The sequence below is a fragment of the Centruroides vittatus genome, unplaced genomic scaffold (assembly GCF_030686945.1).
Source record: "Centruroides vittatus isolate TY-2023 unplaced genomic scaffold, ASM3068694v2 contig_824, whole genome shotgun sequence".
Lineage (NCBI taxonomy): Eukaryota > Metazoa > Arthropoda > Arachnida > Scorpiones > Buthidae > Centruroides > Centruroides vittatus.
The window spans coordinates 1,365,066-1,383,796 of NW_027122537.1; the positions used below are offsets into that span (position 1 = coordinate 1,365,066).

Consider the following 18,731-nt stretch of genomic DNA (forward strand, 5'->3'; position numbering starts at 1 on the left):
GTCTGGATAATAATAATATTATTATTTATTTCAGGTACTTAACATATTCTTTTCCACAGATATGTCATGGTTGTCAGGTATCGTTGGAAAAGCTGAAGATTTATTGAATCAGGTCGATCAGACTGCTGCTCAAGCACTACATAAAAGTCAGACTCAGAGCGAAAATCGTATCGGAGAGACTTTTGTTAATTTGAATAGCGTTTCGCATTTTCCTCAGACGATTGGTAGAAAGGAAAATTATCAAATGAGGTCGGACTATGCGTCGGCTGAAGTAAATAAACAAATACCTTCTTTTTCCCAGAAAGTTGCCGCTACGACAAAACTTTTCTCATCGCCTACAAAACAGACGGTTGGAAAAAGTAAAGTTGCCGACGATGACGAAAAATTGTTAGAATTTTTGAATAGTAACGAGACCGTTTCTGTTACTAAGAAGCCGTTAACTCCCAAGAACGTTTCTTCGCCTTCATTTAATGTTGCATTGGAGAAAAAACCCGAAATTAATCTTAATTTAGTTAAAATGGAGAAAATTGATGAAACTTATCAAACTTCTGGTATTTATGAACTTTTTAGTGTTATTTCATTTTTTCTTACTCTTTTAAATTTATTAATATAATTTTTTTATTTTATTGATTTTATTTAATTAACTTATTGAGTTATGATGTTAATGTCAAGTAAAGATTGCAATGTACAATGTAATGATTAGTATTGTTCTATAATTTGCATAAGTATACCACAAAACAACAAATTTCCATTTTTCTTATTTTCAGATGTGCTCATGAAAATAGTATAGCTATATTAGTTTCACATTTCTGGGCTTGTTTGTATTTAATTTATCTAAGAGACTTAAAAATATTCATTTGATTTAATAATTACTTTACCAGCATTTTGATAACAACTTAGATTTAATAAACTTTTTGTATTTTTTCCATCTTCATTATAATATTACTCAATCTCTTAGCAATATCACAATATTGACAATATTTTGGCATGATAATTTATAATGAATAGAAATTTCTTTTCTATAAGAAATTTTGATTCTGTTTGCCAAAAATTTACATTTGAATGGATTTTTGCACTGTTTGTAACTGCAAATTTACTATTTACTACATCACGACACACTGAAAAATTCGGCTGGTTACATTTAACGTTATTATTTCTGGCATGATATGTTTAGAACGTGTAATTAAACAGTTAAAAATTTTTTTCTTGTTTTACTGTTCTGAATTATCAAGTTGTTTTTATGTTAAATATAAAAAGTAATATGCATCATTATTTAATTACATAAAATTTTGTTTACCATGTTCTATTTTCAAAATCTTTTGCCTGAAGACAACAAATAAACTTTGTTGAAAGTACTAATATATACCATATATGCTTATTATAAAGTCAAGCTTGATGCCAAAAGTTACTTGAAATGAAAAGTTATAACAACACTTTACTCGTGTTCTTACACTTTGTTTGAAACTTACAATACATATGAAACAATTTTTAAGTATGTTACCATGTACCTGTTTGATGAGTACTTCCATCAGTGGCATAGCTAGGGGGGGTGTGGTAGATGCGGTCCACACCAGGCCCCTGGAAAGCGATAGACTTATGGGAGCCCCAAAATCACAAGAAAAAAGACCTGAAAAATTCTTCAAAGCAATCAGAACAAAGCAAAATTTGGCATTTGGATGCTCAAGCTGGGGCCCCTATTACACAGGAAAACCAACTCAACTGTAATCTAGTTATACACTATATAAACCACTACACAAAAATATTTTGGTCTGTTTACGTAAACAAAACAAAAAGATACCTAACGCATCATTCATCAAACAAAAGAAATTGAACATCTAAACGCAATGGTTTTAACGAAATAAATAAATTCAAAAGCCAAAATTTATAGAAAAAATTACTTGTTCTTGTTTGGATGTTCTTGATTACCATTACAGAAAAAGGACACACCTGCCGAAAAATTTTTTTGGGGCCCACAAATCTGGTTCTGCACCGGGCCCGGAGAACCGTAGCTATGCCACTAACTTCCATATATGTATACAGGGTGGGCCAACGAAAACGAAATGACAGAGTGTTCGTGTTTGTCCAAGCAAATCGCTCGGACAGGTTGATTTTATTCTCGAGGGACATCTTATGCAATAAAGTTTTTGCGAATCTGAATATTAACTAAACAAACATTTTTTTTCGAAATAAATGTTTGTTTAGTTAATACAAAATAAATGAGTTTTTAAAATTTTTTGTCGTCTGTTGTATTCAGAATTGCAAAAACTTTATTGCAAAAGATGTCCCCTCGAGAATAAAATCGACCTGTTCGAGCGATTTGCTTGGACAAACACGAACACTCTGCCGTTTCATTTTCGTTGGACCCACCCTGTATATGTGATACCTGTGGTGGGCTCTACAGAGTGAGCATGTATGTATATATATCTATATATATATATATATATATATATATATGTTCTTCAAGTTTGCCTTGTAGTATGCTCATATATTTATGGACAAATGTGAAACTTTACAGACAGCTAATGATATCTATTGACAGATTAGAAAATTTTTCTGCACATGGTTTTTGTAAGTTTTGTGTGATTATGCATAGAATTTTCTAGCATAAAGACAAACATGATATCTAGTAGTCATTCACACTCACTGCATTTTCCTGAATTGTCTGAGTTATTCAACACAATTGAATTGGAAGAAGAAAATATTGTCTAGTTTACTAAAAATATAAAGTAGAAGACAAGAGATTAAATTTTTCCATAAATGTTACATTTTTTAAAACCTAACTCACTCTGGGATGAAAGGGGTAAACCCATTCATCAAATAATCAATAATAGTTAGTCAAACTGTAGCATGAATAATCCAGAATTTGATTATTTAATTCATTAGATGTAATTATATTTATAAAATAGGTGATGATGATGATAAATGCTAAAATATAGTTATAAAAAACTAAATAGAAAACAATTTTAATATCATTAATATCCAATATAACGTGAGTTAAAGTGTCAATCAATTTTGCTATTAAAATTAAATTAAATTTACTTTAATACCATCTTCTACCTTGAAAGTTATTAATAATAATTTAAATTTTATATGAATATTACTTTAATTAATATAAAACAAATTTCTACAGTATAGAGTTTAAAAAATGAAGCAAACAAAGCAAATGATAGTGGTGTTATCTTTAGTTTTAATTTAGTTATCCCTGTAGCAGAAAGTAATGCTGTTATATGTAAACATGGAGAAATATTACAGTCAAGCTAGTACTATTATTTAAATGTATATCATTATTTAATTCATCAATATTCATTTTATAGTAATAAAAAAAAAGCAATGAGTTAGTATACAATGAACTCAACAGTTAGTTTCTAAATAGTTATTTGAAATGGTATATGCAGAGGGGAGAATTAAGCAGAAATTTATCAGCTTTCAAGATTCAAGTTCAGGTAGAAATGTTTAATAATAATAATGATCATAGTGTGGATTTATGTACAAAAAGTGAATGGAAGCGATCTAAATTCAAGATGTATGTACTGTATATGCTTTGATGGCTTTGGGTAAAATTGCAAAGGCAATTGAATTAGTGAATATGCTTGTGATAAACAAGGACTTTCCATGTTTTCTAAAGATGCTCTTGGTGACCTCTAAAGTCATCAAGAACATCTTTCTCATCAAACATGCTTTTCCTTTATTTTCTAAAGGATTTTATAAAACAAAGGAAAAGCATGATTGATAAGTTCTTATTTTCAGTTTAAATTCAGTTATCACATAACTGACATCTGCTTTCAAATTTTCTTTTAAACAGAGATAACTCAAGTTATCTGCATAAATTGCAGTATGCAGAATCTTTTCACACTCAAGTAAATAGAAATTCTTCTTTTCTAATAGTGTTAATCTTATTATTATTATAATATATTTAAAGTTAAATTTTGTAAGCTTTGCTTTACTGAAGACTTAAAATTAAATAATGTGTAGTAGAATCCATGTATTGTAATCACTTTGGAACCTGTCTTGTCTATAATAAATGATTAATAGGACAGAATAAATAAATAAAATTACAACTAATGGAAATTGTGATGAACAAATAATGAAACGATAAGACTGATAACAAGTGTACATTATCAGCTATATTTTGAAGCTAATAGATATGTTTAAGCTATTTTTTGCTTTGTCTGAAAATAATGGTAACTATAATCACAATTCTGATTACAATAAGTAAAGTTTTATAAGTATATTTTGATTTTATTTTAATATATTTTTTATATTTATTTTTATAGTTTTTGAATTGTAGATCACCTTTAAAAATTTAGATGTATATACTTAAACCTGTTTAGTTAAATAGTATAGATCTTTAATTTTGTATTATGATTTTGTTTTATGGTATATATAAAGTTAGCTAAACAATTAAACTTGTTAATATTTTTTATTAAACTCTATTCAATTCAAATTATGATTAATGATAGAATCTATCTTGCAAAGATTTGCCCAATTGTTAATTATAATTTTAAATTGAATATAATCCAATTAAAAACGTAACGAGCTCAGTTGTTATAAGCACTTAGTAAAAAAAGAAATGGATTGCTTATGTTGTTATATATATAAAGTGTTTTTGAATATGAAATCATGAATCACTGTAAATACTAATAAAAACCAAAACTTATATCTGTGAAAATGAATATAAAAATGCTTTATATTGCTATATTATTTCTTTGAAAATGAATAAAATGTAAATACCAAATTTTAAGTACAGTAGCGTCTGCTTATTATAATTACAGATATTGTTATCTGTTGTTTTTTAATGTTACAGAATTAGTATGTCAAAAATGTGCTGTATAAGTTAAAATGCACTTATAAAACTCGCTTATTGTAATCAGAATTTGTTTATTGTTAGTTTTTCTTCAAGTAAATAGAAATTTTTTTTTTGGCCACATTTGTCAGTTTTAACAAGTGTTTAAACTTTAAACATTAAATGTTAATTGTTTTAATCATTATTTTCTCACAGCACAGTAGTTTAAATTGCTGACATTTCTTACTTCAGTTATAGACTGAGTGAATTAGTTATTTAATAATATATCGATGTTGTTCAAATAATAATTGCCCTCAAATAGTAACTGCAGAGAAAATTTCAGTTTATAATAGTAACCACAGCTATTATTTGTATAAAAACAGTAATTATAATTAATAAATCTTTAAGGTTATATATGTTTTAATATTTTATGATGTTCTTTTAATGCCAGAGTCTGCAAAACCAGAATTTTTACTAATTATACACCTAATTACTTACCCGACATACCGTTATCAGTATATGAAAATATAAAGTGATTACAATAAACAGATATATTGAAAAATTGGGATAAACCAATCAAAATGTACATATAGGAAAGGAATAGCTTTAATAATAGGGCTCTCTCTTTTTTAAAACTTTTATATGAGATTAGAATTTAAAACATTAATTGAATCATGATAATGGATTTCTATAAGATCTAAATTCTCATTACATTAGAAATAGTAGCCTATTTAGTTTGAATAAAATTTTAGTTTAGTTTTGTTATATTTTTAAAAAAAATTAAAATAATAAGTTTAAAAAAGTATTTATTTACTTTGCTTTCTACATAATTGTATAGACGATATCTTATTTTACCTTTCTTTTTACTTATAAATCTATAAATAATTTATTTTTTATAATTATGATTTACAGATAACTTCCATGATACAAAACAAACTAAAATGAATGAAAGTGAAAATATTTCTCTTATTGCTGAAAAGGAGAGGAATTTGATGGTTGAAGATAAAAATACTGAGGAACATAATTTAGAAATTCTCTATGAAGAGAAAATTTCAGAAATCAAGACAATAAAGCAACTTCCTGAATCCAATATGATAAATACTGTAGATGACAATTTGAAAAAAGAAAATGAACTATTACGAAAGGAAATAGTTTCTCTTAATCAAGAAACAACAAGTTTATTGCATAGAAATAAAGACATTGAGGCAGGTTAGAAAAAATAAATTTTGTGATTTAATTTTAAAGTTCTATTTGTCATAACATGATTTTAAAATTAGGTAATAAAATTTATTATACTAAATTAATTTTATCACTATTAATATTTATATAATATGCATTTATGTAATTAATTAAAATTTAGTTTTTCTTTCATTTCATTACATAAATTTATTTATTTTCAGAAAGAGTAAAAAGAAAAGAGTAATGCCAAAATTTAGTTTGAAAATTATTTCATATTATTTTTATAATAAAATTGAATTATAAATACAAACATTGCTGGATTAATATTAAAAAGATTTTGTTTCTATTATAATAAAAATCAAAACATTTATAAAAGCGTCAAATCAAATATGAAAAGTGAATTGGCTATGACTAATCTTTTATAATTATCTGATTTTTTAAATTATTGGAAGAATAATTAAATTTTTATTGTTTTCTTTTATATAAATTAATTTTAAAATAGATATTGAACAAGTATATGATATAAATCAAGTAAATTATTCTATTATTTATATGAATACAAAGACATTTGTTAAGAAAGTTCCTCAAATGCAACTTCACTTGAAACTGTTTTTCTCAGAAAAAAATCATTTTAGAAATTTTACACATTTTCAGGCCATATGCCTATCATTGGAATTGATTAGAGAATTAAAGATTGAGAAAAAACATCAGATTATTACTAACTGCATCCCATAATTGGACAAACATAAGTAAACACAACAGAGAAATATTCTTGTGGCTGTTTTAGTTGCAACATAAGTGTGAAAATTAATGTGCCATAATTACAATCAAGCCCGCATAAGTTGTCATAGGTATAACTTGACACCGTCAGTTAAATTGTCAGTTTTCTGTGATCCTGGTCGACTTACATAGGCATTAATGTTAAAAAAAACTCTGGTTTATTTGACACCATTTAACTCATCACCACTGGATAATTCAACATACTTTTGCTGTCCCATACTCATTTAGATGTCTGATAAATCGACTCCCCTCCTGAAAAAAATGAGTTCACACCACACTGTGCAGTGTAAACTCATTTTTTTCAGGAGGGGAGTCAATTTATTTATTAATATATACATATTAATAAAAAAATGCCTTAACATTTTATGTATTTTTATATATAAAATTATAACAGATAAACAAAAAGAAAATATACAATCTATATCAATGTCACAGCAGAATCCGATTTTGCATTTTCTCACATCATGCGTTATTTGCAGCACATTTTTCACATTTCTGTTAGAAATGAGTGTCCAAAAGCTAACAACTCTTATGCTGAAGGAAAAATACAAACTTGTGTTTGAATTTGAATGTAAGAAAACTTTGCAAGTTGAATTTGCAAAACAAAAAACCTCCCGAAAACAATATTGGTGTGAATTCCAAAGAAAAAAAAAGGAAATTAAGAAACTTTTTTTTGGGTCTTTGTCGTGGCTGTCTTGAAAACGCCAGAGAAAGTCGCCATACAAAGATGTTGAAGATGCTCTGGTACATTGGCTAAAGCAAATTCATTCATCGAATCGTCCTGTTTCAGGACCAATACTGAAACAAAAAATGATGGAAATCGCTGAGGTACTTGGAGACCAACTTTAGTGCCAGTGATGGATGGTCAGAGAGGTAGTACATTGCACTACTGTATTTTCCTAATTGTAGTTTTGTGTTTTTTTTAACTTTGCTTTAGTCATCATATCAGATAACTTGACACATTTCCACTTCCCTTGGGATGTTGACTTATGTGGACTCAACTGTAATTGATATGTTTGGTAGTTAGATAGCATTAGTCTACTATAGTTGCTAGTACTATTTAGTTTCTCTCTCCTTATAGTCCTATCTCTTTCATTTAGTTATTTCATATCATTATATTTATTATAATACTTTTGTGTGTGCTACAAAATATACACACTAATGACACCAAAACTTAAAATAAAAATAAAATGCTGTTTTTTGGGATTAAAGTTGACTATGTGTGTGGTTAACTTTCTTGTTTGTGTTACTGGAAGTAGCCATAAGGACACTTATTTACATTCATCTTGGTGGGAACATGTTTAGTTAGTAGTAATCTTGTATCTTTTCTTGATGTCTGCTTCTGTAATTTATTCTTGATTATGGATAGATCGGCTGAAAATGCTTGAGTTTTTTTAAAAAAAATTTGTTTTAAGGAAAATAGTTTGAATTGAATACAAAAAGTTATGTAAAAGAAATCATGAGATATTCTAATTTGTTTAGAAACTCACTCCTCCTTCAAAATAAGCCTTTTCTCGGAAGTTGTATAGATTGCACTCTATGGAATTTTGGGACTTTGAGTATATATCTTAACTCGGGACTGAGACGAGTTCAATGATATCCTACTTTTGGACCGGAGACCAAAAATAAGAAAGTTATGATATTTACAATTTCTTGCCTTTCACAATGCATTCTATGCCATTTTAGAGTTTTCCACTAGGTGGTGCTGCTTGTAGTTCAGTATACATTTCTTTTTTTTCTTCTGTTCAAGAACTATTGTGAATCAATAACTAGTGATGTTAAACACTGGGTGGCCTGCTGGCAGTTCCCCTCCAGGAAGAGTCCATCAGGAGCACAAACAGTCAAATGCCACCTAATGGAAAACTCTAAAATGGCAAAGAATGCATTGTGAAAGGCAAGAAATTGTAAATATCATAACTTTCTTATTTTTTGTCTCCGGTCAAAAAGTAGGGTATCGTTGAACTCGTCTCGGTTCCCTGAGTTCAGATATATACTCAAAGTCCCAAAATTACATAGGGTGCAATCTATACAACAGCCCTTTTCTCATTTTTATAATAATTAATAATAATATAAAAATTATTTTTTAATAAAAGCTCATAAAAGATAGTGCTACGTATAACTTTGACTCTAAATTATGAGCGCCAAGAAAGTTGTACAGTACAAGTGCCCTTGCCAGCATTTCATCTTTATACATCATTAGAGAAAATTTACATAAGAAAATATTTCTATTATTAAATCATTTTATCTTGGATTGTATATCATTTCCTAATTGTATGTATTTATTTATGTATGCATGTATGTATATGTATGTAAGTTTATTTCAGAAATGAAACGAATGCAAAAGAAATTAGATCATTGGAATTGTCAAGTATCTGACAGTGATCGATTAATTCGAGAATTGCAGGAAAGAGAAGCTGATTTAACTGCAAGTTTAAATGCAAAAGATTCTCAATTAGCAGTGTTACGTGTACGATTACAAGAAGCAGATCAAGAACTTAAAGTGAAAAGATCATTAGTAGAAAAGTTACATACAGAAAATGAAAGGTTTGACTACTAATCTCAACATTATATTTGTTTCATTATAATGAACTAATTAATATACTAAATTAATATTTATGGTAAAACGTTTGCTAATTTTTTTGTAATTTTTCTAATATGTTTTGTAAATTCATTTTTTCAAAAATGTATATAAAATATGTAGTAGGTTTTGAATGACATACATATATTAACTTTATGTAAACAAATGTAAATTCAAAATTTTATAAATTTAAATAATCCAATTTAATGATACATTTTTCACATTTAGATTATTACAAGATCATAATAATTCAAGTGGATTGCATAATCAGATGTTGGAGTCTGTAAAAGAGAAATTGCAAGAAACTGAAATGTCTCTTCAACGTGAAAAGGATGCTTATAAATTAGCTCAGGTATTATTTTATTACAATTTAGTTTATTGTACTGTACATTTTAATTTACATAATGATAATTGATAACTGAATATATAGAGAAATTTTTGAATTCAATTAGGTTTAATGTATCAAAATATATTTTTATATATTAGGCTGAAAATATGCATAGAATAAGTCAGTTGGAGGATGAAAAACAAAAACTTGCAGAAAGTTTGACTGCAACACAAAAAATGATGGCAGAAGAAAAAGGTTGTATCAAATTAAACATACATCTATGAATAATATGTGAAAGGAATAAAACAGAAAAAATATATATTTTTTTTAAAATATGATTTTTTGTTTTTATTTATATATTTGATAAATTAATTGAACAATAACTGCATATTTTAAGTTTATTTTATAATTTAGTAGAATAAAATAAACCTTTAAATACATTTTTATTTGTTATGCTTTTTTGATTTAATTTAATATGATTAATTGCAAAAATATTAAAAAATAAAATCTGTAAATCACACTTAATAAGTCATTATGATGATTTTCTTGTTTATAAAATCATCATTATAGTTTGTTTTATTTGTGTATTAAAAAAGAGAGGATAAATTAATATTTTCCCTGTTTTAAATATTTTTTACTCATTATAATTATTAAAATTTCTTATTTCACTGTTATATCTAAGTTTTGAATGTTTGATTTTTAAATTTGTAAAATTAAGAAAATAAGAAGCTACCCAACATCTCTGTTTATTTTTATTTATTTTTATCAACACTAATGTTTTCAACCTTATTTAAATGTCTTTTTCACTCTAACAGAACCTGTAATGCAGATCTTTAAATACTTCCAGATGACTTTTAAATAAAGTTGAAAATGTTAGAGTTGATAAAAATGAACTAATGGGGTAAAAGTGTTGTGTAACTTTTATAACTACAGATCCAGTTATTTTAAATAAGAAATAAGTTTTATTAAAAAAGAAAATGCAGTCAAATGTTGGTTTTCAAACAATTCATTCCTAAAAGTTGTTCAAAAACCAATTTGTTCTAAAATCTAAACAAAATTTTTTGTTAGAAACAATATAAAGTGAATTAATCCATTCTTGACCCCCAAAATAAAGCCTGTCTTTTTTTTTTTAGCTGTATTTCATGTATAAAAATGCAATATAATATAATATATTAATATATTTTTGTTATTTAGTTTGACTTAAGTATATTTAAACACAAATTCTTGGATACCATTTATATTATGTGAATGTCAATTATTGCAGTTTTTATTAATTAATTTGATTTTGATTTGACTGTGTTGTGTACCAAAAAACGGAAGTAGTATCTTTCCTGCATGTGCATTGAAATCTAATTTAAATAGCAATGTTGTCAATTTGTGTTGTGACTTGAGGTGATCTCAGTGCTACTAACTTCTGAATCAGTAGTCCTGTCATTGATTGATTGGGCCATTGACTTTCTTTAACCAAAGGAAGTATAGGAAGCTGACTGTCTGTGTGTCTAATCTGTGGCTGGCTCTTACCAAGTAGTTTCTTTGGCAACCAAATTATTGTATGGCAACTGGTGCAATTATAAGTTTGAAATTCTGTTTGTGAACTGAATTGTTTGAAAAATGAGGCATTTGATACTCAAAGTTTGACTGTATTAATTTTTGCTGGAGAATTATTTGATAGTTAAGTTTTCAACAAAATTTTGATTTTTTGGTTTTGAGTTAAGAATAAGTTCAAAGAATTAGTAACTTAATCTAATTCCTTTTTTTATATCTGAAAAAGTAAATTGACAAACATTATATTCTATTATTTAAACAGTTCATTTATACCATTATCAAAATTATTTATTTTTATAAAATTTTTATTAATCTGTAGCTCATAATAAAGAATTGTCAAGTCAATACAAATTTGCTTCTTTGAATCTGGAAACATTAAAAAGAGAATTTTCTGATTATAAACAGAAAGCTCAACGCATTTTACAGGTATTTACTTTCTAATTTATGTACAGTACATAGATAGATTTATTACAACTTTTTGATATTTAATTTACTTCATTTTCATGATAAATATGACCTATATAATACACTGTATATTAATTATGTTTTAGTTTTGTAATATTGATTATAATACATTTGTTTCTGTGATCATTATGTACAGTATAAAGAAAAACTAATGATTACATATTTAGAAATTTAACATGCTTTTTTACTGAATTATTACATTTAATTACAAATAATAGCTTTTAAAGTTTTGTGATATTTATTTAAAATATTACATGTTTAATATTTAAAATATAGACAATTTTATCTTTGTTACATTTACTAAATACTGTATTATGTAATTAAAAATGAGTTAGAGGTTAATACTACTGAGATTAATGGTTTAAGTATATTTCATGGAAAATTAAGACAACTTAATATTTATATTAGGATTGCGTATTATTGATATTTTAGAATTCACATACAGTAGCAACTCAATTTAACATTTTTCAATGAATTGGTGAAAAAATATATTAAATCACAGGATATGTAAAATCTGAACATTATTAAAAACATGCAGAATGTACAAATACATGTGTAGCTACATTCCAAATGAATAAAGAAAAGAAAAAAAAAAAAGAAGACATATATTACTAATGCTGTTGAAAGCTTTTATTTCATACAATATAACAGAGGTGGGCAAGCAAGAGTTCAGTGGGAGCCAAAATGTAGGTTTTGCAAAATGCATGGGAGCTGCAGTTCTGTACTGTCGTGACGAATAGTATGGTAAGGCTGGGAAGGATAGCACTTTCAGCAAGAGCTGCATGTAACTCAAAAAGAGCCGCATTTGCCCATGCCTGCAATATAAGGTACAATAATTGGTGCCTCTATACATGTTTTATACATATTTAATAAACTGTTAAGCTGTCTTTTGAATGTAACCATTATTGTGCATTAAGTATTTTCTTTTGCATTTTGCACTTGTTGCCATAATGTCTGGCAACAAGTGGGTTTGTATTAATAGTTGTACAGGAATACTGTATCTGGACTGCAAAATCTGTAGTGAACTTTGAAAACTAACGTGATATCACTTTATTTGTTATACCAATCTCTGAGTCCAGCAAGGGTAGCCAAGATGCCAAAACTAAAGAATGAGGTGTCCTCTTACTGTCACAAAATGGTAAACTATCATGATAATTTGTTAAACTTTTATCCATCTGAACATGAAATACAATACATTTTTTTTTTTTTTTTAAATGTTATTTGAGGTGAAAAATTGAAAGATATTAAATGTTGTAATATCAATATTGAGGTTTATGAAGATTTGAAGGGACCAGTGAAAAAATATGTTAAATCAGAAAATATTAAATTGAGTTTCTACTGTACTTAGTTTTTTAAAATAGAAGTAGTATATGTCAACTCAAGTTTTAATAAACAATATGCAGTATAGTTTTAATAATAATTGCAAAATGTTTATACTTTCAGTAATTATGGAATTAATACATAAAGAAATTTAAATCTTGTAAGAAAACACTTTTTTAATGAATTATTTAAACAATAGGTGGAGTGAAAGCCTCTTAGCTTAATGAAAAAGACTTCAGTAAGATTAAAAATTTTATTTGATTGGAATTTATTTGATTTGTCGTGTAACTAAATCGCCTAATGTATAGACAAGATAAAATTTAAATTTTATATTCATTAAATTGATGTGAAATGAAAGTAAATAATTAAAATTTTTGAATTCAAATAATTGAAAAATTAATAATATAACATATTAGATTTATTAAATGTGTTTATGTTGCAGTTTTGTATTTTTTAATGTAATTGTTTTTATTGCAATAGAAAATAGTAAATAAGTTCATAAATATTTAAATTAGTAAAACAGTAATATAATCATCATAAAAATAACTAGAGGTATAACTTTTTTGTTTGTTTTGCCAACAATGTAATATTATTTCATAGCTTGTGGTTTTATAGATAATATTGAAAGACACTATTGAAAGTTTGTTTTACATATATTATGATTGTTTCATAATAACTTGAACAAAGTTTATTTATATCTGACAAACTAAAAATATTAGTATATTTAATTATTATAATAGTACATAATTATATAATGAATGTTATTATTAAAGATTATTTATTAAAACATTTTTAAATTATCCTTATTTATATTTAAAATAACAATAATACAACAATAATAACAAATAAAAAGAGGTATGTACTTTGTTGTTAAAATGTGATTATATAATATAAAAATTTATATTTCTTTTAGTCAAAAGAAAAAGTGATTTCTAGTTTAAAAGATTCTCAGCTGATGTATCGAGAACCTGGTGATGGTTCTGAAACTATAATAGATTCTCCAGCATTAAATGTTGAATTAGAAGAATTGAGACAGGAATGTGAAACTCTTAGGGAGGAATTGCAACGAGCTAATAAGAATGTAGAAAATTTTCAATCAGAATTACAAGAAACTGAAAGAATAGCTCAAAGTGATATAAATGAGTATCAAGACCAATTAAAAAATATGGAAGAACAGTTTGTGCAAGAACAGCAGCAGAGATTATCTCTAGAACAAGAATGTTTACAACAAAAAGAGGTATGTACATGTGTACATGCGTGTGTTCCTCCCTTTTGATTTACTCTTATAAATATACAGGATGTGGCGTAGAGTGGATAATCCATTACCTGCAGATAGGAGACATCATGACTGTTCAGAAAATTAAACATTGTGTTTAGTAAAAGTGTCAGAGTTTTCGAGTTATTGGACATTTTCTACTTTTTTGGAAAATGGACTCCCTCGTTCACATTTTTTAATGTCACTGTCACAAGTCGAGAATTTTTTCCAGTCTGTTTTTTGAATACTAGTCTTGGATACATGTTCTATCAAACATAAACTGCCATTTTAGTGTCATAGACTTGGTGTTTTTTAGAACAAAAAATAATTCAAAATTTTTGTTTGGTTTTTTTTTGGTGTAAAAAAAAAGTACTGTAACCTGCATGACAAACTAACTAATAATTAGGCAAATCACTAGGCAAAATCAAGTCCGAAGTCACAGCCAATTATTATTTGTGTCATCAGGTAAACAAGTTCAAATCACTAAGCAAATTCAAGTCTGGGGTTAAAGCACAAATTCATAAATAATAGCTAGTCCAAAGCAGAGTAAAAAATGTTGTTGCACAGAGGTAGTATGATGACACACTGGCGTCACTCAAGTCAAAATTAGCACCAGTGTGTCATCTCAGTACAATAGGCAAATTATTAGTTAGTTTGTCGCACAGGTTACAGTACTTTTTTTACATTTTTCAATGTCACATTGAAAAATGTGAACGAGGGAGTCCATTTTCCAAAAAAATAGAAAATGTCCAATAACTCAAACTATGACACTTTTACTAAACACAATGTTTAATTTTCTGAACAGTCGTGATGTCAGATCTGCAGGTAACAGATTATCCACTCTTTATGCCACACCCTGTATATAAAAGTGAGTCTCAAAAGTCCTTTGCACTCTTCTCATTTCAAAAGTATTGAAGATATATTAATTTAGTTAATATAGTTGCTTAGGAAATTATGCATGGAGAATCAGATGGGATTTTTTGTTGACCTTCAAAATGATTTTAAAAGTCACTTATGTTGTAACTTTTTAACAAGCAGAGTAAAAATTCCAATGATGAATATTTCCTTACCTGTTGGGATTACTGGCTATATTTCAGTTAGATAATTCTAGAAAATTCCATAATCCTGTTTGCAGGTGTATAGGTATTCTACCAGTAATTCAATGATCCAAAATGTAGGGTTTAATTATACTTACTTTGCTGATTACATACATTAATAGATGCATTTTGGACTGACTTACATTTTACATCTCCTCATAATAACTAAAAGTATTAAGAGCTAGGTGTAAGTACAAAATTAATTTAAAAATAAATAATAATAAAAACAGACATAATAGTAATCTCTTACTTTATATTAAATCAATAGTCTCCTTAAATATGAAAGTACAAGAACATAACTTGGAATATTTCCACAATAAGATTGGTACAAAAATTAAAAAGGAAAAAAACAGATAATGCAGGTATCATTTACAGTTTACAATGTACATGCCAACCTCCATATTATTATATAGGAGAGACAAGCAGAACGCTGGGTAAAAGATTAAAAGAACACGATGCCGCTCTACATCTTAAACATAACCACGGTATCATCAGAACAGACAGGTTGCACAATAGATAAAAATCAGATTAAAATTTTACACTATGAAAATGACATATACAAAAGAAAATTTAAAGAACACATAGCAGTTAAGAAAAGTTTACATAAAGGAATCTCTTAAACATGTGTGAAGGAATACAATTCACTAAGGAGTGGTATAACATCGTTTCTGGATTGGGGGTAATTCAGGGAACAGTAAATCAGTTGACTACAAGGTAATTATACTTTAGAGCAACACGAAGTTTAAGGACTAACAGCTTATTATGATAGCATATATGACAATTCTGTATATATATTAATTATTCACAATGGAAAGAATTCTATTTTCTACAGTTACTGGTTAGCATTTTGTTTATTTCCAAGCCAAATATTTATATAAAACAAACAATAGATATATTAATTGTTTTATCAGCAAACAATGTATTGGTTTTGGCAAAATTTTCAAAATTAAGTTTCAACAGCATATATATCAGATAACACATATCATAATAATTTTCAGGTTTTGTAGTCTGAAAAATTTTCTAATTTCAATTAGTTAAGTTATATCATTGTTTTTAAATAGCTATGTAAATTATATAAGTAAATTAATGTTTACTTTTTATTAAAAATTAGTTGCGAAAGTAAATTAATAAAATTCTTAAATATATTAATTAAAGTTAGAAAAAATCAGGGATTTTTATTAGTGTTTGGAAAAAGTTGTGGAAAGTCAAAAAATTTGTCAAATATTGTCAAAAAGTTAGGAAATTTGTCTCCTTGGCTGCCTTGTTGATTTTTTTTTTGCTGATAATATGCTTGACTAAATGTATGACCATCTGCAGGCAACAAGAAGTTTTGTAGTGCAATACAACTTATGAAAAGGGGTACAGAATATTTCCAGGATCCAAAATTTCTCCCAAACATACATATAAATGTCTCCAAAAATTTTCAAAGTACAAAAAATGATTAATAATTTTAATTTAAATGGTATTATGAGTGTTTATCATTTTTCATTTTAATAATTTTGATTGTATTAATATAACAAAACAATTTGTGATTTTTTTCCAGTTTATTAATATTAAATTATATTAATAATTTTATAAAGTTTAGGAAATTTATTAAGAGATAAATTTAATAAATATATATTTTTGTACATGGATTACACAGTATTTGTTAATGAATAATAAACAAACAATTGCTTTTTTCTTTTTTCAAAGCTATATAGATTTATGGTTGTGGATTAATAACAGAATAAACTACTTTAATTTAATAAAACATTTTATTTTTAGTTTTAATAATTTGGCAATTATAAATATATAACTGTTAATTAGAAAAAATAACTAACTAAAAAGTTAGGGAAGCAATAGCATATGTGCATAGTAAGTCAAATGCTGTTTTACTTTGTTAATGTGCCATATTGTAAGGGACATGAGTCAGAGAATTTGTACAAAGTTGATCAGGATAAGTTGTGGAATTTAAAACAAAAATTTGAGTAGAAACCCTGTAAACAATGTTTTCACTGATGTTTGAAAAAATATTATTTAAAAGACTTAAAAATATATATATTATAGAAATAACTTGATACTTCAAATAGAGCATTGCATTTTTTAAAATAATCCCAATTAGTATGGAATTTAAAATGAATAAATGTGCTTTCTATTTTTTTTTTATCTTTGCTACATAATTGATATAATTATAAACAGTATATATAAAATCAAGATATTGAGGAAAAAACAAGGAATTTTAATCTTAAACTCAAAACTAATGAAAATTCTACTTAAAATTAATACTGTTTTAAGAGTTATTTTGAATATTTTTAGTTTCTGTACTTTTTATTTTTATTATATTTATTTATTGGTTCTATACTATATTATTATTATTTATTAATAAAAATGTAAAATTTAAATGTTGTTAAAGTATGCTTTAAGAGTTGTAATAATAACTGTACAGTCACTTGATTATGATTTCAGTTTCAATATTTAGTATATTAATAGCATAATAAAATCTTTAATCCTAAAATAACTGCATCATTTTATTATGAAGAAGTATTATGTGGTTTCTTTTTTTAAGGAAATAAAATACATTCAAGAAGATTTAACCAGGACAAAAACTAATTTGCAATCTCGAATTCAAGATCGAGAAGCTGAAATAGAAAAGCTTCGAAAACAGGTAAAGAAAAATCCTAAGCCTAAATCATAAGTAATTTAATTGTTTTTTTACATTTATCATTCAGATATAAATTAATATTATTTTTAAAATTAAATACTGATTTCAATAATCTTTTACATATTATAATAATGATTATATTTTGTAAAGAATGTAGTTATTAATGTATTTTTTTAAAATGAATTATAGCAATTTGAATATATTATTACAGTAGAGCGTCATTTATCCAAATCAATTGGGGACTGGGGTTGTGGATGGCAAACCCTGCACATAAAAATATTAGGGCTTTGAAGAGGGCATGGGTGATTATGTGAAAATAGGCTAGTTTTCATAGTCTTAGGGCAAGGGCTAATGTCGGATAACTTATTTTTTGGATAACCGATTATGCATGAAAAAATATATTAACTTATCCCACGTTGAAATTTTTCTCTGTTGCGTGTCGCTTCGTGTTGAATTTTCATCGATTTTAAGCTAACGAAAATTTTTGTAATAATAATAGTTAAAAATTATTTCTTTATTTTGTACAAACAAAATAAATATATTGAAAAATATAAAAACAAAAAAAGAATTATAGTTTAGAAGTTAATCTAGTATAAAAAACATTTGATTCAGCACGACACAGTCCGACTGGAAAGCTTTCGGTTAACCGATGTTTTGGTTGATCGGCATTCGGATAAATGATGCTCTACTGTACTTTATTTTGATATTTTTATAATTATTATTGAATATTTAAAATTAAAGTTTTATATAACATTGAAAT

The 18,731-nt window shown here is 26.4% G+C and overlaps 1 protein-coding gene across 1 annotated transcript in view; it reads left to right on the forward strand.

Annotated features, from left to right (window-relative positions):
- LOC136982371 (golgin subfamily A member 5-like) overlaps positions 1–18,731 on the forward strand; it is a 28,223-nt gene that overhangs the window by 522 nt on the left and 8,970 nt on the right. The window contains exons 2-9 of the mRNA XM_067278853.1: positions 35–551; positions 5,696–5,992; positions 9,067–9,286; positions 9,549–9,672; positions 9,807–9,903; positions 11,513–11,619; positions 13,892–14,215; positions 17,876–17,974. Coding sequence (XP_067134954.1) covers positions 62–551; positions 5,696–5,992; positions 9,067–9,286; positions 9,549–9,672; positions 9,807–9,903; positions 11,513–11,619; positions 13,892–14,215; positions 17,876–17,974 — 1,758 coding nt within the window. The 5' untranslated portion in view covers positions 35–61. The remainder of the gene's footprint in view (positions 1–34; positions 552–5,695; positions 5,993–9,066; positions 9,287–9,548; positions 9,673–9,806; positions 9,904–11,512; positions 11,620–13,891; positions 14,216–17,875; positions 17,975–18,731) is intronic.